Genomic DNA, 27807 nt, shown 5'->3' with positions numbered 1-27807 from the left:
TTTAGGAAAACCTTGAATTTGTCTTTCACCTTTAATGAATTTGTGGGTATCTACTTGTTTCTTTATTCATGGCTTGTATTTGTTTTTTTAGAGATAATTTCTAAAATTTATTATTTTTAGGATGCCATTAAACTTTTTGTTATTTGAGGGGATTTGATACAATGTTTAGTTTCAAGCTAGCCTATCTTTTACTTGTTTTTTTTCATGTTTGATTTTCTTTGCTATTTTTTCGTTTTAATATAAAAAAGTTCAAAATCTGATGTTTAAAGATTGCAGAAAATTTGAGAATGACACAGAATTTCTTGTTCAGAAAGTAAAGATGAAAAAGAAGGGTAAAATGAAAAAAAAAAGAATAAAGGGGAAATGAAATTATAAAATTTGGCCCTGGAAATTTCTAACCTAATTTTTCCTTGCATGTTTTTCTTCAATTTGGATTTTCCCGCTCCCCTCTTTTTTCATTTCTAAATATATTTTAAAGCTTTTGATGAATTTACGTACTGTAGGTACTCTAATTCACAAGTTGGGGTCAACCTAAGTGTGATAGTTGCCTTATTCACAGGACAAGCTGCAGATTAAAGCCGGGATGGACAATTTGGGTAATAAAGAGTGTTTGCAGCAATTTATAGTTCAGAGCTTATTGATTATGCTTAAAACTACAAGCATTGTGTTTAATTATTAGATACATATGTGTGTGCACACTATTTTGTCATGTATGTCGGCTGAATTAGTTTGTCTTTGGACTATTCTTAGGCTGTTTTTGCTTTATAGTTTTTGACGGCTTTAACTTTCCATTTGAGGTGTGCATACTATTTGTTGAAGGTTTTGTGGGCTGTTGTATGTGATGGTTATGTTTGGAAGTGAAGTAAACATTCGTCTCCACAAAAAAGAAAGAAAAAAGTGACAGCTTCGCATATCAATAGAAAAAGAAATAGATTGACAGTTTAATTGGTGGGAGCGTGGGAAACATTCCTGTTCTGCCAGCTTGACTAAAATGTTTCTTTGTTGCAGGTTTATTATTAAGTATTAGCGTGCCTTGATGAATGTTAATATTTGCTTATTTATTTTGATAAATACTTTGATTAAGTCCAGCGGGACGCTTTCTTATTTTCTTAATATTTAGGTAATGGGGAGAATTCAGTGCTATCTTAATGCAAATCACAAGGGCAATAAACTCAAACCTAAGAATACAGTTTATTTTTCATCATAAAATAGCTGATTCATATATGATAAAGAGGATGCCCTTAGGCTGAGCAGGCTACCTGCAAAAACTTCAACATAACTATTCAGCTCGAGAAATATTGCGTTTCATCTAACCGAAGAAGTACAACATTGCAGCCTGCTCAGGATTTAATCAAATTTAGCTATTATGGAACTGAACTTATCTATAGGTGTTAATTGAAGTTTATAGAACTTCATTTACAAATGTTGTTTCCCTCTGTTTATTTTGATATAAAGTATTTTTTTTGGAAAATAATTTTTCTACATAGAAGATTTACATAAAAATGTAATTTTCATCTTATTTTCTGGTGTTTGGCATGCATTTTTTAAAATTTAAAAAACAAAATAAAATCTACCCTCGAATACATATTAATGCTTGTTTTGCATTTGTATATGTTGGGATTAGATAGTTTGACTTTGTGCTTGGATAGAATTCTAAAAACTAAATACCAGCATCTCTTGTGGTCATTTTGGGACAGGATGACTGTGTGACGATTTAATTAAAACTTGGAAAGTCATTGTTGTGGCTGGCATTTTCTCCGTGCGCTTTTATGACAGTAGTTTAGGAGAATCAGGACAAGATGTTCTTAATTTCTTTGCATTTACTATTTTCTTCTGAACCAGTTGTCACCTCAAAAGTCATTTGTTGGACTTGTTCATTTATTTTCAATAAATTTGCACAACCACAATAGCCTTTTCCATTAGTGATAAGTATTGTTGAACTCACTAGTTCACAGAAAATTTATCTCTAACCACAGTATTATATATGGATAACTAAAATTTATTCCTAACCATGATATTATATATGGATAATTAACCTGGGTCCCTAATCTTGTTTTTTTTTCCAGTTTACAGTTTACTGACATTCTTTAAGCTTCTGTATTTGTAGGTGAATTGGTGACTTCTCCTGCTGGAGGCAGTTTTGAGCCCCATATAATCACAGTTAACAGAGGCGAGGTATGTCTGGCTTGTAAAATAACGTGCTTCTTTTATGTAGCTGACACCACCTACTGGGATTAAGGCTTGTAATGTCATTGTCGTGGCTGCATGGTGCCAAGCATTTAGGTGGACTACATCCTGGTTTCCTTTAAAGTTCCTACACTGTACTACTTTTCTAGTTCTCAGCATTTTTGTAAACTTTAGTATTTGATGGTGGTTCTCCTTTACGGTATCTCTTGGTCTTGGAAGGTGAGGGGAAGGATATTAAATGCAAGAACATATATTTAAATATTGTAAAATTTTGTTATATGATTCCCAGATATTTGATAAACTGGAATTCAAATTGTTGTACATTCTAAAGTTCCAGAGAGCATTACTATACATTTCTCTTTCAGTCCTCTAATTTTGATTCTACATTTTTTAACAAGATATTGTCAATATCTGGACTTTTCATCCTCTGCATTTGTGTGATCGCCACATGCTTCACAATATCTTGTCATAGGTTGTTCTACTTTAGTCTGATGACTATGTAGTATAGTGCATGTGCAATGAGCCTTTCATATGTCTAGCACTAGAAACATCTTAATGGGCCAAGGGACGAAGCTTGACCCAGGACTTACAAAAGGGAGAGGAGACATTCTGGCATTGAAGCCCTGAATAGTTGTGGATTAAGTGTATAGAGCTTCTTCAACTTCTTATACATACACATACCTATGTTAAAAACTTATATCAGCTAAACATTAACTTTACAAACCATTCTATATCTGGCATTCAATGGTTTTGTAATTATGTACTTTTCCACACAACTAAAGTACCTATATAGGGAACTTCATCTTGCTGAAAATGCATGTGGTGAAGATGTCTTGGTTTGGAGGGGGGTGGCGAACATGTTTTTTTTTTTTTTGGAGGGGGGGGGTTATCTCAAAATGGATATGTGTGCATGAAAGGGTAGATAGTTGGTTGGAACACGAAAATGCCAGAATGGGGTTTTTGCTTTTTTCCAAAACAGTTTGTTTTTGGAAACAAATACAATGGACAAAGTGCCATTGTAGTAAAATCGCCCCAAATGTGCATTTATATTGCAAAGCTGTCCAAGTTCTCTCAATTTCTTCCAGTTTTGGCTAACCTTAAAGCTGTGAAGAAAATCTTTTAGCTATGAATTAAAGTGAAACAAGTTTTAAATCTGTCGACTTCAGAACTTGTTGGAGAATTGTTGTTCTGCTAGTGTTTTGTGCCTTTTATTTTCCCAGATCCCAGTTCTTTTTGGCCTATTTTTGTTAAAATTTGCTTTCTTTTCTCTCTCCCCCCCCCCTCTCTCTCTTTATATATATATATATATGTATGCATTCTTAGTTTCCTAATTAGTTTATAATTTTACCAGAACTATCCGTTCAAACTCTTGGCAACATTAGGCTTTTTAGTTTAAGAATAGACAAAGTACATATGCCATGAAGTTGCATGAGCAATTAGACACCACTTCTTTTTTACCAAAAGGGCATCCCCAATCTACAAGACTGCTCGCTTTTTGGGGGTCAATGGAGGGTTGTATTTCTCCAACTTGTGAACTTTTGATCGCATAGTTTCTTTATTTTTCTTTCCCAACTTATGCAAAGTGTTATAATTTAATTTAACTACTATTGGCTTTTGAGTCCAATGGTGGTAAGCCTGTTGTACCGTGCTGTCTAATTTATTAACAGAACCATTGGAAAAGTTTGTTATATATTTTCTTCTTGTTTCCTTATTGCCATTTTTAAGTGTGATCATATTGTCATTTGACAAATGCATGGCCAAAACTTGTTTTTTCATGAATTAAGAGCTATTATCATTTGATCACATGTTTCTCCATTTATGATATTGATTAGAAAAATAATTAGGGCCACAAGGGGTTTTCTTCAACCGCCATGGCTGCTGCTCCTCCAGGCAGTCTCCTTTCCAAATAGCCAGCCACTAAATAGAACATCCACTAAATAGAACATCAGTAGATCTGCAAGTCATGGCTCGTTGGTGAGCTTTGATGAATGCCCTCTGTCCCTTTCCTAGCTCCAACAATCCTCTGCTCACTGCCGCCAATTTCAGTGACCCTCCTATCAAGCAACCTCCCTCCCTCTCCCACTCTCCCATGTCACAATGTAAATTTTTGTTTTATTTTCTACAGAACATTGCAAATATTAGGTGAAAATTTGTTTTATATATAATTATATTACATTGAATTACCAAATTATAAGGATGTATTTAAATTTTAGTAGTTATTCATACAGATTATGATTAGCTGAGTCCTACTGGTACAGACAAATGTTTACTAGGAATCACAGGGGGAGAAGCTATAGTCATTTTGCCAAAGCAACCATTATATTTACACTGTGATTACAATAAAGGTATCTAGACAGTAAAGTTTGAGTTGATTAAGATATGTTAAAGGCGGGAAGGGTTTTAGTTGCAAGCAATTTAATGCATTTTTTTGTACCAAAATTAACATAAAAAGTGAATTGTTTCTACTTTTGCCTATTTAACACTTTTTTACTGTGCTTAACTTAACTGGTGTGTTGGCTATGTTAATTAGGATATCATCATGAAGATTGTCACATTTGCCAGACAAGGACAACCTGAAGATATTTGTGTGCTTTCTGCTGTGGGTTCTATTTCAAGTATTACACTTAGACATCCCAATTCTTCTGCTTGCCCATCGACATATGAGGTGTGGATCCTTATCTATCCTAAAATTTTCAGTTCTTAATTTTCTGGATTTAATTAGAAATTTTCTTTTGAATGATATTCTGAGATCTTTTGAGCCCTCTTCTAGAAACTGTGCGCCTTTTCTTTTGTGGTGCTTTTGTATTTGTTTCTTTATCATTGATTCCTCCCCTGGAACTGGAATCAACATCACAATTCTTTTGTGGCCCTGGATCATGAGGAATATGATCCACGCCTCTTGTAATGGGGATCCCAAGTCATTTACCAACTCCTTTAAAACAGTTTAGAACAAGGGATGAAACTTGAAGTCATAATAATTTTCAAAGAAAATTAGAGAAAACAAAGCTTGACTACCTCACTTTCTTGTATATTCTATTTTTTTGAATTATATTCAACCCTGACTTCATTTTCATAGGATTTTTCAGCAAGAAGACTATAAAGAAATTTGGGATTCCATAGCTTGCTTTCTGACTAAAACATGGATATGCAAAAATAAAGAGAAAGGAACATCTTGTGAACGAATCTGATTCATTTGAAGATTTATTTTGGTGGGCTCCTTGCATCACATGGGGAAATTGAAAATGATAGTAGGTGACTGAAGGTTGTTTTGAAGTTTTTCTGCCTTTGGTGTGGATCTCTGTTTTGACAAAGATGTTGAATATCTCTCTCAAACTTCAAAGGATGGATTGCGCTAGGGAATGCCAAAAGTGTCAAGAGGGTTGAGGAGCCGACATAGATAATATAAAATGTACCACAACTTGAAATAAAGAGTCAATTATGCCTACCCTCCATACCACAAAATTAGCATACTAAAGTACCCCGTACATGTTCCTATACCACAAACCAGAACCACAATCCTAGTACCTATGGAGGAAACTTCTGTTGAGCAAGCTAAATTTCCTTGTTTGGTAAGGAACATGAGGTGCAGGTATGTTCTGAGTGCACATTATAAAATTCACTTTTCCTTACACCAATAACTGCTGGAAATTTATTTGGAACTCTCACTAGATTTGACCTATCTACATAGTCTCTTTCTTTAGCATGTGAGATCTTGCAAGCCTTATCCTTCCCCAAGATCAAACTGAACGGAACCAAACCTGGGCAAGAACTAGTTGAGTTGGAATATGATAGAATAGGGATTTCCATTAATTTGTGTGGTTGCATAAGAAAGAAATGCTCTGGAAATAGAATAATATTTAGCTTATAGAAAAATGGCTGGTGGAATGGAACAAGTAGGTAGCAGAAGAGGTAGAGGAAGACATAAAAAACTTGGGTTTCAATATTAAGTATGTAGGCCTTATAGAAGATAGGGCCATAGGTAGAAATGAATGAAAATCTAAAATTTATGTAACTAACCCCACATAGTAGGATAAAAAACTTGGTTTGTTGTTGTTGTTGTTGATGTGGAGCAGAATTGCCACACCCCTTCCTTGAGGAGCATGACCAGCTGTGAATCCCAAGCCTAGGCTTAGGGAACACCAAACTTAAACCATTCAACAAAATTCCACTAAAAACTTCCAAAGATCCATTACGACAAAACCATAGTCTTCAACAAGGAATTCAACTTCAATATCTACAAGTCAAGAGAATTATAAACACATGATGTAACACCCCAAGTTTAGAAGTCCTAAACCTAGATGTGTTAACATTCACTTTTGACGCAGCGTGTAGCGCGAGTGTGAAAAAAAACACACCAAAATAAACCCTTGAAAGAACAAACTTCAATGGCCGAAGCTTGGCTTTCAAAAAGACGCAAAAACAAGACTGTTTTGCTAAGAAAACCCAAATAGGTTGCTGAAATTTGATTAAGAAAAACTTGATTACAAACTCTAGATCCTAGGCATATTTATAGTATTTGGCTAATCTAAATCCATCTAATATTTGGAAAACAAAATCCAACTAGAATTCTAATAGAAATAAATCCTAAATAAAAGTCAACTAGAATCCTAATAAAAATAAAACCCTAATCAAACATGAAGTAAAATCCTAAATAAAGTAGAAACATGAAATAGAATCCTAAATCAAGTAGAAATATAAAGTAGAATTCTAAATCAAGTAGAATTCTAAAACTTAAGAAGTATTAAAATAACATTATGACACTACTATTTTGGTGATACTGTTTCGGTTTGGTTGGGTCGGCCTTGGGCCGAGTCTTGATTGGTGACTGCATCATTCACCTTCACTTGAGAAAAAATTTGACCTCGAATTTTGATCCTATTTGGACAAACCCACATCCGATAAGTATGAAGAGAGATTAGCCACTTTGAATGTTTAGAAATACCTATATGATTAGGCAAATCCACAACATAAGCATTGTCATTGGTCTTCTTTGGAATCTTGTAAGGACCATACTTCTTTGGCTTGAACTTGTTCTGCTTTCCTGCTGGAATCCATTCCTTCTTCAAGAATATCATGACTTCATCTCCAACCTCAAATACCTTGTGCTTCCTATACTTGTCAGTTGTCGCCTTGTACTTCTTATTTGTGCAACTTTTGTTTGACATCTTCTTGAACTGCTTGAATTTTTCTGCTAAGGGAACATGAGCAAAGACATTCCTTCCCCTCTTAGCCCTATCTTCGTTGGCATGGGTCCAACCATCACCATGTTTGTTTCCCTCCGCCTCCATTGTATTATTACTGTTAGATTGAGGACGTTGAACCTTCCATCTTGAGCGCTTTTCTAATATGGTAAATTTTATCATAGGTCCTTCTCTTTTCATCAGCTTTCTTGATTTTGACTCCTCAATAGCTTTTGAATTCATTCATAAATTTTTCTTGCTTGGAGAAGCATTCTTTTGCAACTGTTTCAAATAAAAGCTTATTCCATGACTACCAGCAGTCTCTCCATCACTTAAAATATTGATGCTTGAATCCTCCTTTGGTCTAAGCACTTGATCAGCTATAGCAGCAGTTGAGTTAACTAGCCTAGGAGATCCAACACCCCTATCCACAAAGAGACCCATGTGACCATCTTGCTTTTGCAATTGCGAAGGTGAATATGTTCTTATTGCCTTAGATTCAACCATGCCAGAGCTTGAATAAATTGTAGTAGGATTTGCTACCATGACCTCTATCTCCTTTATAGTTGCAAGTCGATTAGAAGAAATGCCACCATCATTGGGTTGCGAAGCAATGCCTGACCCCTTGGGACTAGAAAATACCCTAGTATGAGTTAATAATCTTGGAGTTTCTGTCATGTCAGCAGCATAAATCAGACCTGAGTTTGTAGACGTTGGGATTGTTGGGACAACATAATCTTCGAAATCAAGCTCCAAACTCATCGAAAAGCCATTCTTTAGTTTATACTCATTGTTTCCCCAATAGTTGTGTTGCTGCGCATTCCTCCTAACCCCTTTACGACTAGGGTTGGCTATCATACGACCAAGATCATCCTCATCGTCGCTATCATCCATCATTGGTCTTCTAGGATTAATGAGGACAGGATTAATGACTGGTCTTCCTGATTTAACATAACCGGCTTGATTCATGCCATTAGTCCGATTTCGATTATCCTTAACTCGTTGTAAAATGCCCAATTGGTTGCAGATTCGCTCCAATTGCTGCTCCATTGTACGAGTTATTTCCCATTGTTCTTCGATTGCTCTCCAAACCGCGGGCAGCCCCCGATCACCGTCACGAGGCTGGTTGCTACCGTTACCTTCAAGATTGGCCGTCTGATTGGTTGATGAACCGCTCTGATACCACCTGACGCAGCGTGTAGCGCGAGTGTGAAAAAAAACACACCAAAATAAACCCTTGAAAGAACAAACTTCAATGGCCGAAGCTTGGCTTTCAAAAAGACGCAAAAACAAGACTGTTTTGCTAAGAAAACCCAAATAGGTTGCTGAAATTTGATTAAGAAAAACTTGATTACAAACTCTAGATCCTAGGCATATTTATAGTATTTGGCTAATCCAAATCTATCTAATATTTGGAAAACAAAATCCAACTAGAATTCTAATAGAAATAAATCCTAAATAAAAGTCAACTAGAATCCTAATAAAAATAAAACCCTAATCAAACATGAAGTAGAATCCTAAATAAAGTAGAAACATGAAATAGAATCCTAAATCAAGTAGAAATATAAAGTAGAATTCTAAATCAAGTAGAATTCTAAAACTTAAGAAGTATTAAAATAACATTATGGCACTACTATTTTGGTGATACTGTTCCGGTTTGGTTGGATCGGCCTTGGGCCGAGTCTTGATTGGTGACCGCATCAACTTCACTTTAAATGTGGAAATAAAATAAATTCATTTTCAACTTATCTCTTTTTATTACTTATATTTACCATATATATGTTTTATTATTTTTTTTTATAAAATTCTACAGAAATTTCGACAGATTCTCCCCTGTAAATTAGACTTAGCTAACCTGTAGAGGGACACCGCATCCGCAACACAATTAAAGACACCTAATCACACTCATCCAACACCTCAACTACCACCAAATAATTCAAGTTTCAATCCACAACTCCACAACAATAGAAATATTAACCAACTAAGTAAATAACTCAATCCAAATGGAAGATTTGGGTCCAATCAAACCAAAACTAACCTATTGAAAATTTCAGGATTAAACAATTAAAAGAATGGGTAAATAAATGAATAACGAACAAGTGTCTCAAAACTACTAGTCCAAAACTAAAATCCTATGCCATGGGTTACTGGTTAAGTTTGCCTCCAAGCGATCTCCTCAATTCATCTAGCTCTCATCACCTGAAACGTGGAGAAAATAAAGGGGTGAGCTAAAGCTTAGCAAGTAAACTCCATGCACATGATACATGCTTATGACATGCAAAGTTTGAATAAATTTCAAACTATGTATCCCTATTTACGTTAACTTCTCAAAAACATTTCATTACTATCGTGAGCTCACTTAGTGTGTCATCTAGCCAATCAGAATGTAGTGGACAATTCTTGTTTGGAACCAGGTTCATTCTACCGGTAGTACTGCAAAGCAGTTAAAAGTTTCTTTCCACTTTCAACATTCACATTCACATTACTTCTTAGGTGTCATGAACCTAGGGTTCATAATAGGGTTGGAATTGGCAATCAGAAGGATCCGAATGAATAGAACTGAAACAGAATGATTCAAGAAGGAAATGGGGTAGAAATGGGGGGAGAAATTAGAGAGAAATGAGGGAGAGCAATAGAGAGAAACAAGAGAGAGATTTGAGAGAATTGTAGAGAGGAAGAGTTAGAGTTTCATTTAATCAATTCAAGCATATCCCCTTCCTACAGTTCAGTCAATATATATAGCCTCACTTAACTACCAAACAAAGCTCTTTAACCACCTAAGCTACAAGACAAAAAGGGAAAAGACAAAAAGAGAAGAATATCCTGACAAACCATTGCAACCCTAACCCTATTACTATGATGCCCTTCTATTGTTCCTTGGGTCATGAGAATTCTCCCCTCCTTGAGAGAGTTCTTATCCCCGAGAACTTCAACAGTTGGTCATTGCTCTTACCCAATACCAACTGTCTCAATTTGTTTCATTCCTCTTTCTTTCTTTCTCTTTCTAGGCCTCTTCATCTTCATTCTTAGGTTTCCAAGATTAATTCCAGGCTTAAGTTGACCCAAAACTTCCATAGGGAAAACTTCATCGAGTTCAAGCCCAATACAACCACTCCCGATAATGATTTTTTTTTTTATGCGTGCTACTCGAGCAGAAAAATCTGTCTTTAAGTTACCCCAAGTTCCAGCCTCTGTTTGTGGATTTGAAAATATTATGAGAGTTCTATAATCTAAATATTGATGTGATTTTAATTGAGAATGTAGCCCTATGAGTTATTTAGCCCACCGAATTGGATTCACATGATTTTGTGCGTTAAATTTCAAGTTATGCTCGTTTTCGTAAAGGCCGATAGTTTGAATTTATGAATTGGTAGTGTTTCACTAGTAGGTCCCTATTGTAAATGTTTTCTTTATATCTTTTCATTTAATACTATTTATACATGTGTTATGATAAATTAACTTTAAGGAAATATAGTAGTGAACTGGAGTCATATTTAGAAGGTAAGGATTATTGAAATTTTTGAAATGAATGATAATGAACTAGGATTTTTTTGGCACATTGACGTCTTGAGCAACTAAGACTCCTCCATTTATAGATCCAAGAAGTGAACTTTAAAGACTTTGGGTAAGTAAACTCCCCCTAATTTTCACCCCATGTTGAACAGTTAATGTGGAAATATTGTGCTTTGTGTTTGGCTTGCAAATATTTGATTCTAAAGCTTTTCATTACCTTGTGTCATTTCCTTACATTCAGTGAAATACTTAAGCATGCATATATATCATGTCATTGCATCAATGAGCACGCATAGGCATCAATTTGAGAAAGTTAAATGTTTTTAAATGAAAAGTGTGGAAAAGTGCAAGTTTTCTTTCAAAGATGTGTATCCCAAGTTTTTTTTTTTAAAAAAAAAAAAAGAAAATGGGTGTATGTCTATGCCATGAATGATGTGAGTGGGAAATGGGGCGTGGGGGACCAGCGCGCCCAACCTAATGTCATGACCCAAAGAACAATAGAAGGGCATCATTGTAATAGGGTTGCAATGGTTTGTTAGGATATTCTTCTCTTTTTGTCTTTTCCCTTTTTGTCTTGTAGCTTAGGTGGTTAGAGAGCTTTGTTTGGTAGCTAAGTGAGGCTATAATATATTACCTCTGTAGGAAGAGGATATGCTTGAATTGATTAAATGAAACTCTAATTCTCCCTCTCTACAATTCTCTCAAATCTCTCCCTCATTTCTCTCTACTGCTCTCCCTCATTTCTCTCTAATTTCTCCCCTCATTTCTACCACATTTCCTTCTTGAATCATTCTGTTTTAGTTCTACTCAATCGGATCCTTCCAATTGCCAATTCCAACCCTGTTATGAACCCTAGGTTCATGACAAATGGTATCAGAGCAATTCGTTCCTTGGTGGTTCTCTTTGTCAAGAAATTTGGACGGTTCTTAGCCGTGACTTAGACTACTTTGGTTGTCATTTCGATGATGTCCGACTGGGAATTCTAACTAGCAGATTCCGAACGAGCAAGCGATTCTCGGACTGAAATCTTTGAGATGCGAAGCAGAGGTAACTGCAAGGCGAGGTAGGAGGTGGTTGGGTGAGACGAGAGCGAGCAAGTAAGTCCGACGATCGGCTTAAATTTTGAAGACGAACTTAGAGGTGAGTCGATCGTTCCTCGGTTAGAACTCAGGCAATCATTAACCTAACATAGAATTATGAGTGAACAAATTGAACACCAACCCGATTGGGAGCATCAATTGATTGAATTGGGAAGGAGACCGACTGAGGAAGGCGGGTGAAGGCAAAACTGGCCTAGGCAACTTCGATGGTGATTCTTGGTTTGACTGGAAGGAAACGAAGGGATGACGGTCCACGACCACTGAATTGTGATTGAGGCAGCGAGGCTTGAGGCGATTCAAGCGGTCCTAACCATTAACCAAGTCGACTTCTAGGAATGAATCAAGCTGAGCGCTTGAATTCCGAAGCAATTTGAGGTAGTAGAGATTCGGAATTTGACTCGCGTATAGGAGACGAGTGATCAATTCCAACGCACTGAGGTTGAGCGTTGGCTAATAACTGAGGTTGAGGGTGAAAGGCGAAGTAGATCCAGTGGCAAATTTGGAGTGGGTGATCATATCTTATGTTTAATTCCGAAGGAGAAGTCAGAGATTGATTCGGGGTTGCAAATTCCAGTTCCATTAGCAGATCCGTGAGCCTGAGCTGTGGGTTCAATTCGATTAGGCAAGTATTGGAGGAAAAAATGGAGTTGATCTAAGTTAGGTCATTGTAATATAGTAACCCATGCCTCCTAGTTGTGAATTCAACAACTCTCAACAGTTAATTCCAACGAATTCTAGAGTTCCAACAATTTCCAAGGCATCGGTGTTGATTGGCAAGTGCAACCAGCGACTCCAACATGATTTGGGAGGGTGATAGTGGTGAATTGGAGGAGCAGATATAGAGGCAGCTTGTAGAAACTGGTGGAACAGGCCAACATTTCTTGCCCGTGATTTCCGACAAGCTAGACGAACTCCATTATCATATTCGTTGAAGCCACGCCAGCTGATTTACAACGGTGACAGAGGCATATTCAAGTTGCTAAGCAAGTTGTTTCCCTTGACTCGATGAGATTCAAGGGATAAAACAAGGAAAATTAGAGAGAAAGAAGAGGATCTGAAGTCTGATTATTCTGCTGAATTGAGGCCAACATAGGCGAGTTTATAGCAGTTTCTTTGGTGACTGTTAACATAAGCGACATTAGCATTGAGTCTGAGTCGAATTGGAAGGCAGATGGCTCATCTTGCTGAGAAATTGAAGGCCGTGGAGTGTTGAGAGGCAATTGTTTATCCTAGGTGCTTGCTGTGAAGCAGATATCGAAGGGAGATGAGGGATTCAATGTACAGGACTTTTACTCCTTGGTCTTTGCAGTGTTCTGTTGGTGAGAAGTCGACCATGGGGAGCAGTTCATGTATGAGACAAATGGAGTTTCAAGGGAAGCAAAAGAATACAGCATTTTCAGCTGGGAACAACAAGGAAATAGGGAGTGTGGTGCATGATGCGAGCAAGGAATTCGGCCATATGTTACATGAGCAATTATAGGAGCTTGCAATGATACTAACTAAGAAGTATCATTACAGTTTTCCTGCGGAATTCTTTGATGATTATCATAGAAGTTCTAAACTAAGAGGAGTCCCTTAAAATGGGCAACCTAAGAAGAGGTTTGGAGATCGAGGCTTGTCTAATGTGGTGGAGGAGTTCAACAAAATCAGGCAGGTAGGGTTGGTGATAGAGTACCAATTGAGGTTTGAAGAGCTGATGGCCTTGATGCTCAATCATAACCCCCATTTGATAGAGTCCTATTTTGTTTCAAGCTTCTTAACTGGCTTGAACGAAGAGTTGAGGCCAATGGTGACAGTGCTTCAGCCCAAGACTCTCAAGTATGTTGTTGATCGTGTCAGGCTCCAAGAATTAACATTGGAAGCACTAAAGAAGAAACAGAGAGATAGAGATGTTGATGGAACAACATGGGATCAGGAAAATCTGATTAAAGGACCTGAACAATCTTATATTGGCTCTACGGAAACTGACCCTAAGGCTGATGAACTTAGACCGACATTAAGGAAGAAGCTGGAGGTTGAGAAAAGGCATTCTTTCGATAGGATTTTGGTTCCAAAGCAGGCTAAACTGTCCTTAACTTGGGATAAAATAGGCAACGAGAAGGTGAAGATAGCACTAGCTGGAGGAAAGCTAAGGAATATAGCGGAAGAAGCCAAAGGTTTTGCCGAAGGGAACACAACTTCCGTTGTTGTGCTATTTTTTACTTCCACTGGCAAATCCAAGTTGTTGTCTACTGCATTGAGGGATGAATCGATGGCTGATCATGTCCATAGATTGGAGACCAAGCTTGATTGGATAACTATTTTTGAAATAGAAAATGATGTCATAAAATTATAAAATTCACACAGAAGGTGGCACAAGACCATTGGAGTAGCGAATTGAACCATTTAACCATTGGAAGTCATGATTGCAGATTTCAAAACTTATTCCAATATAGTTTTGAATCATTTTGGATTTCAAAACTCATTCCAATATAGGTTTGGATCATTTTTGGATTTCAAACAACATTACATTCTAGCTTTGGATCACTTTAGAGTCCAAACCTTATTTAAATCAAGTCTAGGGACATGTGGCAAGCCACCATTGGCCACTTAAGGAGAAGATTTGAAATGATTGTAGAAAATCTTAAAAGATTTGGAATGATTGGAGAAGATTTTAGAAGATTTGGAATGATTATAAAAGATTATGGAAGATTTGAGAAAATCTCAAAATGATTAGAATATCTCAGAACATTTGAAAAGATTTGGGAAGATCTTAAATGATTGGAATATCTTAGAAGATTTGGAAAAGATTTGAAATGATTAAGAAATATTATAATATAATATAACATACTTGGTGGTCAAGTTTCAAGGCCTATAAATAGGAGGCACCATTTGGAGAAGTCGGAGAAGGAATGGAGAAAGGAGAAATATTGAATATTAAATTCCTTGAATATATACGATGGCCAGGGTATGTTGAGACTCGGATTTGAGAACCATTAGAAGCCTAGCACGAGAATCAAGGTTGGGCGAGAATCGAGGTGTTCTGGGTTTTATTCAAGGTGAGTGTTCTTACCTAAAACTTGGTTTATTGTGAGTGGTTTGACCCTATACTTGATTTGATTTATACAAATGATTTGACCTGTGATAGGTTGATTTCATGTGGATGGTTCATCCAAAATGTTTATTTACGTGTGCATTGAAATACGTGTATTGAAATGTCGTTTTATGTAATGCATCATTACATGTTGTGGTTATGGCATTGGCATGTGTGTTGGAAATGGGTAGTGTTTTCGCGTTGCTTTTGAGTGGGAACGTAATCCCTAACGTGATTGTGGTGTGCTGGGTTCTTGCGTTGATGTTGACCCTCCTGTGACGGGAATGGTAACGATTGTTCCCGAGGTGTCGAGGATATGCGTTGATGTTACCCCTCCTAAGCTAGGACTGCGTTATGCTAATGTGTCAATGTGGTTATGTTGCCTTTAGGGAGATTGTTCTTTCCCCATGGTATGAGTTAAGTGTTGTATGTGATTCTCTTGGGCTGTGACATGTCAGGATATGTCAGTTGTTCATGGTCTTGCATATATTCATGAAAATGTTTTGAACTCTCACTTAGATGATTCAGCATCTAATTTGGACTATGTCCTTGGAATATTCAAACGTTCCAGGTGAAAGTATCGACGCCAAGGGAAAAGAGGTTTTCGAGATGTAGCCGTTATTTACATATTAGATCTATAGTAGATCTTTGATTATGTGCGAGATATTCAGCTGTCATGTATTTTGTTTTGAAGATGTGATGTAAACGATGATACGGTTTCTATGTTATAAACGAAGTGTTTACGGTTATGTATCATTTGAGGTTTCAATCTTGCTTCCGCATTTATGATAATATTACTTGTCTTAACTTATTGATCATTAAGTTTGATATACTGAGAAGGTAGAATGGAATTGTTGGAGAAAGATTTACGTTAAGTGTACACTAAAAAAAAATATTCTCGAAATCTCGGATTAACGCACGTTTGGAAAAAACGGGGTGTTACAAACGTGAGTTTGAGAGAGGGAGAGAGACGTGAGTTTGAGGGGAAAAGAGGAAGGAGGGTTTGATAAGTTTTGGGCCGGGTTGGGTTTTAATTGGGCTTTTTTGGGATTATTCTCTTTTTTTTTTTTTTCTCACTTATTGGGCCAAGAATGAATCTTTTATAAATTAAATCTAATATTAAACTAATTTGTATTCTAGATCCTATTAAGTGTTACTAAAAATTTCCCAAACTCGAATAAATGCATTTAGCCACTTAAACTAATTTCGATAGAAAATAATATACTTGGTAATTTAAATTAATAATAATACACTGAATTGCATAATCACAAATTATGGATTTTCTATTGGCACATTGAGCGTGACAGCGTTCAATTCCTTCTACTGCAAAACAAAGCTCAATAATTGGCAATAATAATTATAATTTAATCATTTATTATAGCATAAATAGTAAAATTATGCAAAATTTATAAATGCATGTAAAGTGACATGCAATGTTACAAATAAAAAATTCCTTCTTATAGTTTGTCAGGGAATTTGAGTTTTCCTGTTGTTGTTAGATATGAGCCTTGAAAACCACTTCTAGTGATACAAAGGGATCTTGTAGTTCTTTAAATATTACTTAAATGATAAGTTTATGTTTTTATTTAAATTGCAATATGATTTAAATTAAAAAACATATATCCATTAGTATAATAAGGGGTGGATACTATTCTTAAGTGTTAAGAATACGAGTTCTGGATAATCCACAATTCGTTATACTATAAACATGTTTCTGTCCATAGAGTTCCTAACTTGGATAGTAGCAACTCACAAAGGCCCACACATTGTCTTCCTCATTGTTCAGTATGAGATACTGAAAGATAAGGTTGGTAAGTCTCGTGCCATTCTATATGACATATAGAAGGAAAATAAGTGGGTGCTCATTACAGGAACAAATTCACTGAACATGACTGCTAATATTGAATCATATGGGTTATATCTCATGGGTCAATGATTCAATATTAGCTATGGATGTACAACTAGTCCTTAAACTTGAGATGACATGGATATCTATGTATTGGTGGATTAGGATATCAACGATATTATATGGTTGTTCTAATCAGGAATAATCATACGTATCTGTGTGCCTTGTTTAGTGATACATGAGGTATGTGTGCATTAGACATGGAATCTATCACCTCGAGATTTATGAAGAGGATATCCTATGCGATCCAATAATCACTTGATGATAAATCCTTGGTCGAGATAATATGACGATGGAATGTGTTTCATAAGGTTGTGTCATAATTAGTCAAGATTGATTTTGGATTTGGTTATATGACGAGATTAAGAGATTCGATCTGTTAACCATGATCTCGTATCTTGTCGGGATATAGGATAATAGAATGACCGTATTGCATGGTATCATAGTAAAAGATTCACAATACCTGCTTTACAATAAATTGGGTAATCATGACATATTGCTAGATGTCACTCATGATTTACGAAAATTAATAGTTGATTATTCTCATTGTCAATTTAATTGTGAACCCAGAAAGTCTCATCCAATAAGAAATCACTTTTCAAGAGAAGAAAGATAAATTAGTAATTTTGGAATTACTAATTATAGTGCATTTATTTATTGGATAAATAGGAATGATTAAATGATTATATTATGAATATAATTATTTAATTATTAATAATTGGATTGGGCTTTTTGCTAGCACATTAAACTTGACCCAATAACACTAATTGAATTGGGTTTATTAAGTCCACTAGTTGGATTGGGATTGTTAAGCCTAATAGCATCTAGGGTTCTCTATGGTTAGGGTTGGCAATGGTTCGGTTTGGTTTCGGTTTTTGCCAAAACCATAACCAAACCAAACTTAAATTACTAAAACCAAAACCAAACCATTACCGATTTGGTTTTAAAAATTTAAAACCATAACCAAACCATTCGGTTTCGGTTCGGTTTCGGTTTAATCATGGTTTTTTTAGTTTAATCCATATCAACAAACAAAGACAAATAGCATTCATAAAAATTTTTGATAATTTCACAACAAACAAAGATAAATTCTAATAAAGTTACCTTATTCTTGCATAAAGTTACAAAACTTATTGGATATAAAATCACATTTCCAAACCTATAATTGTTAAGATCAATAAATTAATATGTGCATAATTAAATTGTAATTTAAGCTAAAAAAAATTAGTTATGAAAGTTAATACCTTCATCAACAACATTAATATATTTTTCGTAAATTGATGCATATCCATCTGAAATGAATGAGCCAACTCCATCTAACAAAATTATAAATATAAAAAATAAATTAATATGAAGAGAGATGAGGTAGTGAGGGTGAGAGAGATCGAGGGCGAGCGAGAGCAAGAGGGGCCGAGCCCTAGCGAGAGCAAGAGAGATCTAGCGAGGGTGAGTGAGAGCAAGAGAGATGCAGAGAGGGAGGGCGATTGGCGAGCTCGCGCGGAGGAGCAAGAGAAATGAGGTAGAAAAGGTTAGAGAGATTGAGGGCAAGCGAGAGTAGGGGTCGAGCCCTAGCAAGAGCAAGAGAGATCTAGCGAGGGCGAGCGAGAACAAGAGACATGCAGAGAGCAAGGGCGAGGGCGAGGGCGGGCGAACGAGCGAGAGGCAGCGAGGGTGAGAGAGAGTGAGAGTGAGGTTGAGAGAGGAAGGAGAAGAGAAGGGGAGAAGGGTTTGCAAGCAAGGCAATTGGGCTGGGATGGGCTAGCCTCAGGTGGGCGGGGTTGTATATAATATATATTATATTTACATATTATACATATTATATTATATATAATATATTATATATATATTCGGTTCGGTTTGGTTATCCACCATTCGGTTCGGTTTCGGTTCGAGTTTTGGTTTGGTTTTAGTGAAAACCATAACCAAACCATACCCATTGAAACAGTGTTCGGTTTTTCCCCGAACCAAACCATTACCTAGTCAAACGGTTTTTAACCACGTTGACCAATTCGGTTTCGGTTCGGTTCCACACGGTTTCGGTTGCAATTGCCATCCCTATCTATGGTGCTCTATAAATTGCACAATAGACCCTTTCTCTCAAGACTCTTTTCTCATTTGAAACTCTTGGAGAGTTGAGAAGATTGAGAGGTGTGCGTGAGAATCCTCAAGAGTTAGAAATTTTCTCAAAATTTCTCCTTCTTCTCTTGAATCTCTTGGATCTAAGCTATTTTGGGTGGACAAACTCGACATCCTACACTTGAGGATTATACAGCAAGGAACCTAACAGTGAAATCAGATTTCATTAAGAGGTATACTTTCATTTATCCTTCGATTTTGTAAACCATAATTTCTGAAAAACCTGATACTTGCAAAATTAAATTTTATTCTGCTATGCATATGATGAGATCTATGTAATCCAACAGTTGTAATCACACAATAATGGCCTAATTCATGTTGAAGGTGATAGATCAAATGACAAGGATCTAAAAGGTCGTTGCGGATTTAAGGTGCTGGTAGATGACACAATCATATATGAGATCAAACAACATCTATTCATCCAAAAGATTGTGGTGAAGATGAATTTATTAAGCGAAATGATAATGATGCTTTTCTGCATCTTTTCAAAATCAAATTGGCCAATCATTAGAAATTTTGGTAGAAAAATCAAGGGTTGTGATACTTCCTTTTCGGGTTTTTTGTGTATGTAATCTTTCTAAGTACACAAATCTTTTGTCTAGATCATAGTTACACTATTCGTGGGACACCCCCCCCCCAAAGCAAACTTCGTTTCTGATCTTGCAAATCTGTTTGCAGTACGAGCATGTACTGGAATGGGGAGGGACGCTACTTGGATTACCAAAAATGGTGATCCCAAAATTAGGAACAGTACAAGGGTTGATAAATTGGTTTTTATTCATTCAAGTATTCATCTTCAATCACGGTTTTGTCAAAATTATGAAGTTGGACCTTGTAGAAGATGGGATATTGATCCAGATAAAGATAACATAGAGGATTCTATTACCAGATTGGAGATGAGGTGGAGTTTTCTATATAGTGAATATGTAGAAACGAAATGAAGAGGAAGCTACACAAGATAGCTCAAGAGCTTTCCTTGCTGCCACATACAAGCCATCATCTAATCTTGTGAAGGGAAGCAATTCTAAAGATAGGGGAAAAAAGTAAATTATAAACAAGGTGGTTAGAGATTGGGATTTAGGTGCTCTTATCATTAAGCTTTTGAGATGATTGTTAGCTTTAAATATGTTATGTTAGGATTCAGTTTTTTCCACCTTGTTTCAGTTCTACTATTATGGTTTTATGTAATTGCAAACTTGCTTTTAGTTAGGTTGAACCTTATTTTCTTGGCAATATCTTATGAATATAACAAAATTTTCCTTCGAATTTTAATAAGTTTACCAATACATTATTCAAAGCAAACCATGAACCAAACTAGCATACCAACTAATCCTTATGCCCACAAATGCATATCTAGCTAAGAACGTACCTCGCACTTGAATACGTACCACAAATCAAAGTCTACCATATTTTGTGTAACTATGGTCTAGATTATGGTAATGCGTTCTCTTTGGTCACAAAGATTGCTACAATTTGCTTGTTTCCTGCTATGGTTGTTGTTAAACTCTCCCCTCTTTGTCAACTTGATATAAAAATGCCTTTCTTCATGGTAACTTCGTGACGAAGTTTATTTGGAGCAACCACTAAGTTTTGTTGCTTAGGGGGAGTCTTACCTTGTTTATTGCCTCAAGAAGACTTTGTATGAGTTGAAGCAATCTCCTTGGTGTTGGTTTGATTGCTTTAGCTCTATAGTTCAATCTTTTGGATTGACTAGGAGTGAAGTTGATCATTCTGTTTTCTATCTCCATGCTTTGAGTGGTGTCATCTATTTGGTGATCCATGTGTATGATATTATTATTATTGGTGATAATGAGCAGGGGATTTCTCAATTAAAGGTTCATCTTCATTCCTATTTTTGACTAAAGATATGGGTTGACTGCGATATTTATTGGGTATTGAAGTTACTCAATCTAAGCATGGTATTTGTATATCCAATGGGAAGTATGCTCTTGATATCTTAGAGCAGACAAGTATGATGGATTCTAGACCTATTGATACACCTATGAATCTAAACACAAAGCTGGTTCCTTGTTAGGGGGAGCCTATTGCTCACAAAGCTGGTTCCTTGTTAGGGGGAGGGGAGCCTATTGCTCATCTAGGGAGGTATAGGAGATTGGTTGGGAAGTTAAATTATCTTACAGTCACCAGATCTGAAATTGCTTTTTCTGTTGGTGTGTTTAGAGAGTTTTTGGGCTTACCTTGTGAGAGTCATTGGCATGTTTTTGTGCGCATCTTGCATATATCAAGAGCTCACTTGGTAGAGGTTTTTTATTTTAGGATAATGGGCATACACAAGTTACAGGTTACGTTCCTGCTTATTGGGCTGTTTATCCTTTTGACAGATGCTCTACTTCAGATTATTGTGTAATGATTGGAGGCAATTTGATTTCTTGAAAGAGTAAGAAACAGCATATTGTGTCTAGATCTAGTGAAAAGACAGAATATCGGGCTACGGCACTAACTTCATGTGAGCTGGTTTGGTTTAAAAAATTTCTTAAGGATTTGCAGTTTGGAGATTCAAGTTCCATGTAGTGCTCATGTATGACAATCAGGCTACTCCTATCACCTTTAACCCGGTTTTTCATGAGAGGGTCAAACATATTGAAATAGACGTGTCTTTTTGTGCATGAAAATTTGGTTTCTGGTGAGATTACCGGTGGTTTTGTGGGTACTAATGATGAGCTGGCTGACCTGTTCCCTAAAGCACTTTGAAGTCCAAGGATTAACTACATTTGTACCAGGCTAGGCACATATGACAAGTATGCTCCTTGAGAGGGAGTGTTGAGAATGCAGTTAGTACACACATAATAGAGCTAGTTGGCTTGTATGTTGTAGCTTGTGTTGTATATACTTGTACTCAGCAGGTATATATATAACTGATCCTAACTGAATACAGTTATGAGATCTGAGTTTTTCCCTCTATTCATTCTCTCTCCCTCTTTCTACTTCTTCTATCTCAGTTTCAGTTATTAATGTAACAAACCAGTTTGTTTACCTCTTTATACCCATTTTCCATAGTTGAGATACAGCCTCACGGAATCACCAGTAACCATGGAACTTCCCCTTGGATTTTTGAGTGGCTTAAGTGATTTAACCATGATAATTGGTGCCCTATTCTAATGTTTTCCCTCAAAATAGCTGTCTGGTTCTGCAGATTGTGTTTCCTAGATAACTCCTTTCCCACTAGCACTCTCAAGGTGGCTTCATCCTTACTAGGGGTTTCTTTTTTTTGGTGAGAAAATTTAAGAACTAACAAAACTGGAATGGGGAGATAGAGAGAACTTGAAAAATGTGAGCATGAACTCTGCTGGGCCTGGGACTACCCTCCTGAGCTATGACCTAATGAGATCGAGCTTGAACCAATTCCTACCCTTCTGAACTAAGGCTTTCTGAGATGTTGGTGGCTCTTGCCCACTCAGCTGAAGAATGAGCCACTAGATTTGGTGATGTTAGTGTGGATAAGAGTCTACTGGGGAAACTTCTGAGCAGAGATTTGACGTCTAACATTGGCATAAGAATGGACCAGTACATCTGCAATGAGGAATATATAGCATACTTGACTAGGCTTAAAGAGCATGACTTTAGTATTCCTTCCTTCCATCTGCAGGTTGGTGGTGCAACAAAGAGTGCCTCACTGGCAATCTGAAGTTTAGCAGCAAGATGAATTGAGCTCTAGGTACTAGCCAGATGGACTTCGCCTTCTTGGTCTCCAACAATAATTCCTCCACACAAGCTCCCATTCTACCTTGTAGCATCCACATTAACTTTGAGATGTCCTAGTATAGGAAGGATCCAATTTGACTGGCTAATGTTAGCTGAAAATACTCATCCCATGCTTTTTGTTCCTCATAGGTTCATCATCTTTTTCAGTGTCTATCTGCAAATACACATTCCATGCTGATTCTATTTTTTGCAATAAATCCGGGATGTTGCAAGTCTGCTTGAGAAAGTCTGACTAAGGTCCTTTTGGCCCAAATTTTTTCCACCATAGTTGCCACAAAATAAGTCATCTGGACGGTTTCCATCTAACCCCGAATGTGCAATCATTGAGGATTTAAGATTAGATACAGCATTATTGTGGATCCTGAAACATGCATCACATTGGATCAAGGCCCCAGAAGGGAAACCACACTCTACTCTAGCAGCTTCGCAATGTGAAAATTAGTGGATGGAGGTCTCTGCATGTTGCTTATGGAGGCGGCACTTTTCATCTGAGATTGAAAACCTTCCAGCTAGTTCTTCCCTAGTTGCTAGAGCTCTTGCAGCTACCCTCCAGAACATAATTTTTGTCCTGTTATGCATCTTTGTGTTCCAAATTCTCATCCAACATTTTGGAGACGGGAGTGGTGATGTTGTTGTTGGATCCTGTAAGCTGCCCTAGTCAAAAACTGTGCCCGTATTATCTATCCAACTCCATATACCAGGTCTGCTCAGAATAGCGATGGGGATCTGCATTATATTTGTTACAGAGGTTGATAAACATTACTTCTCTAGCCCATCCTTCTTCCATATATGATGTTTTGATGTCCACTAGATTCCTGAGGCCTGCAGATTGCTTTATGATCCAAGGATCCTCTCACACATTGATCAAATCTCCTACTCCCAACAATTTGGTGCTGTAGTGGGCTGGTTGAGCAGCGTCTAAGATACCTTGGCAGGAAGTGCTCCATGATGCGTTCAAATTTCCTGAAGTCAAGACCTCCCAATTCCTTAGGCTTGCACATTTGATCCAGGCTTTGAGGTGAAGTTTCATTGTCCCCAACCTGGTATTTCCACCAAAAATTGCATGCTATTTGGTCCACTGTTTTTGCAAGCACTTCAATTAGAAGAAAACCCAAAGCTATTGCATACACAGGAATAGGCTTTGAGATGAACCAATAGGAACATAAAAGTTCAGGTTCCGGCCAATAAGCCAAGAGCCATAGAATTAGTGAAACCGTTAGATGGAAAGGTTTTGAGTATAATAATTGTCCTAATACTGACTCTCTAGTGCTGTCATAAAATCTATTCTTTTCATTTTTATCCATCTTATCGTTAAAGTCACAATCAATTATAATTCTCTTTCATCCTTAACACCTGGCCTCTTATGACAAGTTATTACTGTGGAGGAGCATATACAAACACACACGCACATGCATAAAACATTTTGGTTTTAATAATGAAAATGACGATTATTTTTTGTGTATATTCAGTTTTATTAGAAAGAAGTGGATGCAAGCTGTGAATACATTACTGGGAATAAAGAAGGAAAATATTTGGATGTATACTCTCTACTCCATTCAGATTCTATCCTGATCATTATGGTAGAAAATATATTCTAATGCACTGCTGAAATAATTGTTTGATCTTTTTCTCATTTGTTAAGTCATTTATTCTTGATCTCTCACAACCATAATTTACAGCAGAAAAGTTTGATTAATCTGAGTGTGGAAAACTCTTAGTTATCCACGTAATACCATTACAGGGTTTTAATCCCAAGCTTTTGGTATGGTGCAAGAAGCTAACAGCATAAAATGCATTACCTGCACCCTGCAATAACTACAAATGTCTCTGAAATTGTTTGAATCTTTTTTTTTTTTTTTATACAACAAATTCTTTGAATCTTCATGGACTTCAAATTGAAAAGAAACTGAACGAGAAATGAACTAATAAAATAACAAGATGGAATTGGGCTTAATTTTGTTTGGCAAACACCAGTCACATACTCATTCTTTTAGATGATACATATGTTTCGTTGCTAATCCTAGCTTTATCATATCTGTTATTAGCACTAATATGCCTAGCATGCATATGCTTACTGGTTGTGGTTTGTACAAATGAAATCACTTATAAGCTGCCCTGATTCTGCATATTTTGGCTGTTGACATGTGCAAACCTTCTTGGCCACTGCCGTTCTCTCTCTGTTACATGAAAAATTAAATTGTCCTTTCTACAACTCTTTCTAGGGAATGTTCGATATCGTTTCACTGTCAGGATTGTTCGCTCCCTCAGAGGTTGGGACCCCAGCTTTCAATAGCTCAGGTTTCCTGAAGGTGGTTTTAGCAAGACCTGGCGGTCATGTATTTGGGGGAGCACTTGCGGGAAGAATAATAGCAGACATTCCTGTACAGGTGAGCTCCTTTCTTTCTTTCTAGGGAGGGAAAAGATGGCACTTGCAACCATGTATTCTCGATCCTGCATTTCCTCCTTTTTCTTGTTTTTCATTCCTAATTTTGGAGACAAGGCGAACTTGGCTGTTGGCCAGAATTCTTTCATGAATTAGCAGAACATCTTCTCTGTCCTGATGATTTTTTCATCTTCTGTTTGGATTCCACAGTAGCATTAGCAGTAGCAGTAGCATTGGTAGTAGTAGTTTTGGAGTCGCCATGATTTGATATTTTGCTGACCAGTCTTCTTTATATTTAGGTTGTCTTCGGCAGCTTTCTGAGGAGTGGGCATCAGGAGAACTTTGTGGCAACAGAAACCACATTGAACAATCGGGAGGAAGAAACAGAAGCAGACTTACCTTTGCCCGCTGATTGTCCGGAACAAGCAAAGAAATAAAAGTAGAGCTACTCCCATCATTTTCCTCTAGCAGATTCTTCTTCTTGTTCCTTTGCTAAATAGAGGACCAAACAAGACAAAAAGACATTTGGATTTCATGATCTCAAAGTCCACTGGCATGTTTGGGATTAACTAGTCGGTTTCAACAGTTCTTTGTGGTTGTTTAACATGATGGTGTTATATGTTTTGTGTGTGCAATGAAGACAACATCTAGCTGTCCCTACAACATAAGAGAAAAGAAAAGAAAAGAAAAGAAAATGGAAAATGAAACAGCACAGACATGCAATACAAACTAGCAATTCATGAGTTTTTGAGTAAATTCATGCACTAATCCGCACGTCAGAATTTAAATTTTACTCTTATGTAGATTTTCTTGAGCTAACTTTAGTAGACTTAAATCTGACAACTAATGATCTCATTTTCTTGCGCATCTCCAGCATTGAAGAAGTGTGTAGATCTGCAAATCGAGGCCTTTTGGTGAGTTCTAACTTTAATAAACACTTTTGAAAAATATTTAGTTCTTATTTTCTTAATTGAAAACATAACTTAAGACACAAAAATTTGAAAACAAAGACATTTAAACTGATAGCAAAATCAAACTGACACACTAAGATATTAGACCTCAATATTAGTAGGAGAATAAGGATGTCAGCTAGTTTGAAATATGAAATTTTTTTGGGATATAATTAATTTTTTTTGCAATTACTCATATAGATACGTTGAATTCTATTGATAAAAATACATCCTTACAATTCTACAAAATTGTAAAAAAAATAAAACTTAAGCGTAATTTTACATATTTGCTCAGGTAAGCATTTCCACTAAATTAAGGAACTAACTTTAAGCAAAAAAATTGTCTAAACCAAATTAAATTGAGTCGAGTTCAATACTTAGTTGAGGTCATGACGAATTCATAGGATTCAATTTTATTAAAAATTGACAAACACTTAAAAGTTATTCAAGTCCGAAGTTGGTTGAAATGCACGATGAATTGTTTGAATAGACTATTTCAAATAAAATAAAATCTAAATAAACTCAAGTTGAAATGAATTGAAAGATGGGGGTTGAATTGGCACGGCTAAGAAGACGATGATACTCTAGAATTTCATAATCATAGTTAAATAAAAAATAATTAAATTCCAAAGATTACAAGAAAAGAAGAAGCAAGAGGCCAAAATAGGTCCAAAAAATTGGGATTTGGGAAAAGAAAAGTCAAGATAAACTAGGAGAGTAATAACTCTCCCACTAGTTATGAAGTGGAAGATTTGAAAATTGATTTACTATAATTTACAAGAGTTTCTTATTTTTTTTTATTTCTTTATGATTGGTTGAAATGACCAGAAAATCTCTATATTTTGTTTCTTGTCTTGCTTTCACAACTAAAAGCTTTTCTTATTTATGGCCTATTTCAATTTACTAGAACGACATTTGGTGCAATGAACTGTTTTAGTTTCTAGGAAAAGTGGTGCCTATTCCCCCCCCCCCCCCCCCCCATCTAGGCCAATACATTTTTGATATGTTATGAACTACCTATATAATTTTGATAAAAGTTCACTTAGAGGTTTTTTTTTTTTTTTTTCCTTTATTGGAACTTATTAAATTAATGAAAATTCATTAATTTGGATTTCTCTAAGAATATTATATTTAACATAACGAATGTGTTTTTTGCATTCAGAAATTAATGTTTAACATAGAAACTATTCATATTCCATTATGTGTTGTTTTATGTTCTAAATAAACAATCAAAAACTCAATACAAACTAAATCCTTAGAAGTTTTATATATATATACATATGTGTACTTTTAGTTTGTGAAAAAGTATATTGCACTGTATACCAAACCCTTGAATTGTAGATGTACTAAGGTTTGTAAAGTTAATATTTTTCTAAGAAAAAAGAAGCTTTAAACAAATGTTAATCCTCAAAAATGTTCTAGATTCACCATTTATATCTAACATTAATTGCTGTATGTATAAAAACTGGAAGAAACTTAATACACTTAATTAATAATTGTTCAGGAACTTACTAGAACATTAGAATAATATAAAACTAATTTTAATGGGAGTTTCAGTTTATCAAATAATCAAAGATCGTATGACAAAAATTTTGGAATATCTAAATCTATGCACTTGCATTTAACATACTTTCTCTCACCTTCCTCCAGGATTTT

The 27807-nt window shown here is 36.2% G+C and overlaps 1 protein-coding gene across 1 annotated transcript; it reads left to right on the top strand.

Annotated features, from left to right (window-relative positions):
* The first annotated feature begins 500 nt into the window (after positions 1-500).
* On the top strand, positions 501-25956 carry LOC127802508 (AT-hook motif nuclear-localized protein 1-like). Its single transcript, XM_052338339.1, has 5 exons — positions 501-596; positions 2108-2175; positions 4718-4852; positions 25041-25205; positions 25501-25956. Exons 1-5 carry the CDS (start codon positions 584-586, stop codon positions 25636-25638), a joined length of 519 nt encoding a protein of 172 aa, XP_052194299.1. The 5' UTR covers positions 501-583; the 3' UTR covers positions 25639-25956.
* Positions 25957-27807: the final 1851 nt, after the last annotated feature.

This window comes from Diospyros lotus, chromosome 5, assembly GCF_014633365.1.
Source record: "Diospyros lotus cultivar Yz01 chromosome 5, ASM1463336v1, whole genome shotgun sequence".
Lineage (NCBI taxonomy): Eukaryota > Viridiplantae > Streptophyta > Magnoliopsida > Ericales > Ebenaceae > Diospyros > Diospyros lotus.
Note: the sequence above shows the minus strand (reverse complement) of the source record. Positions and strands in the feature narration are given on the sequence as shown.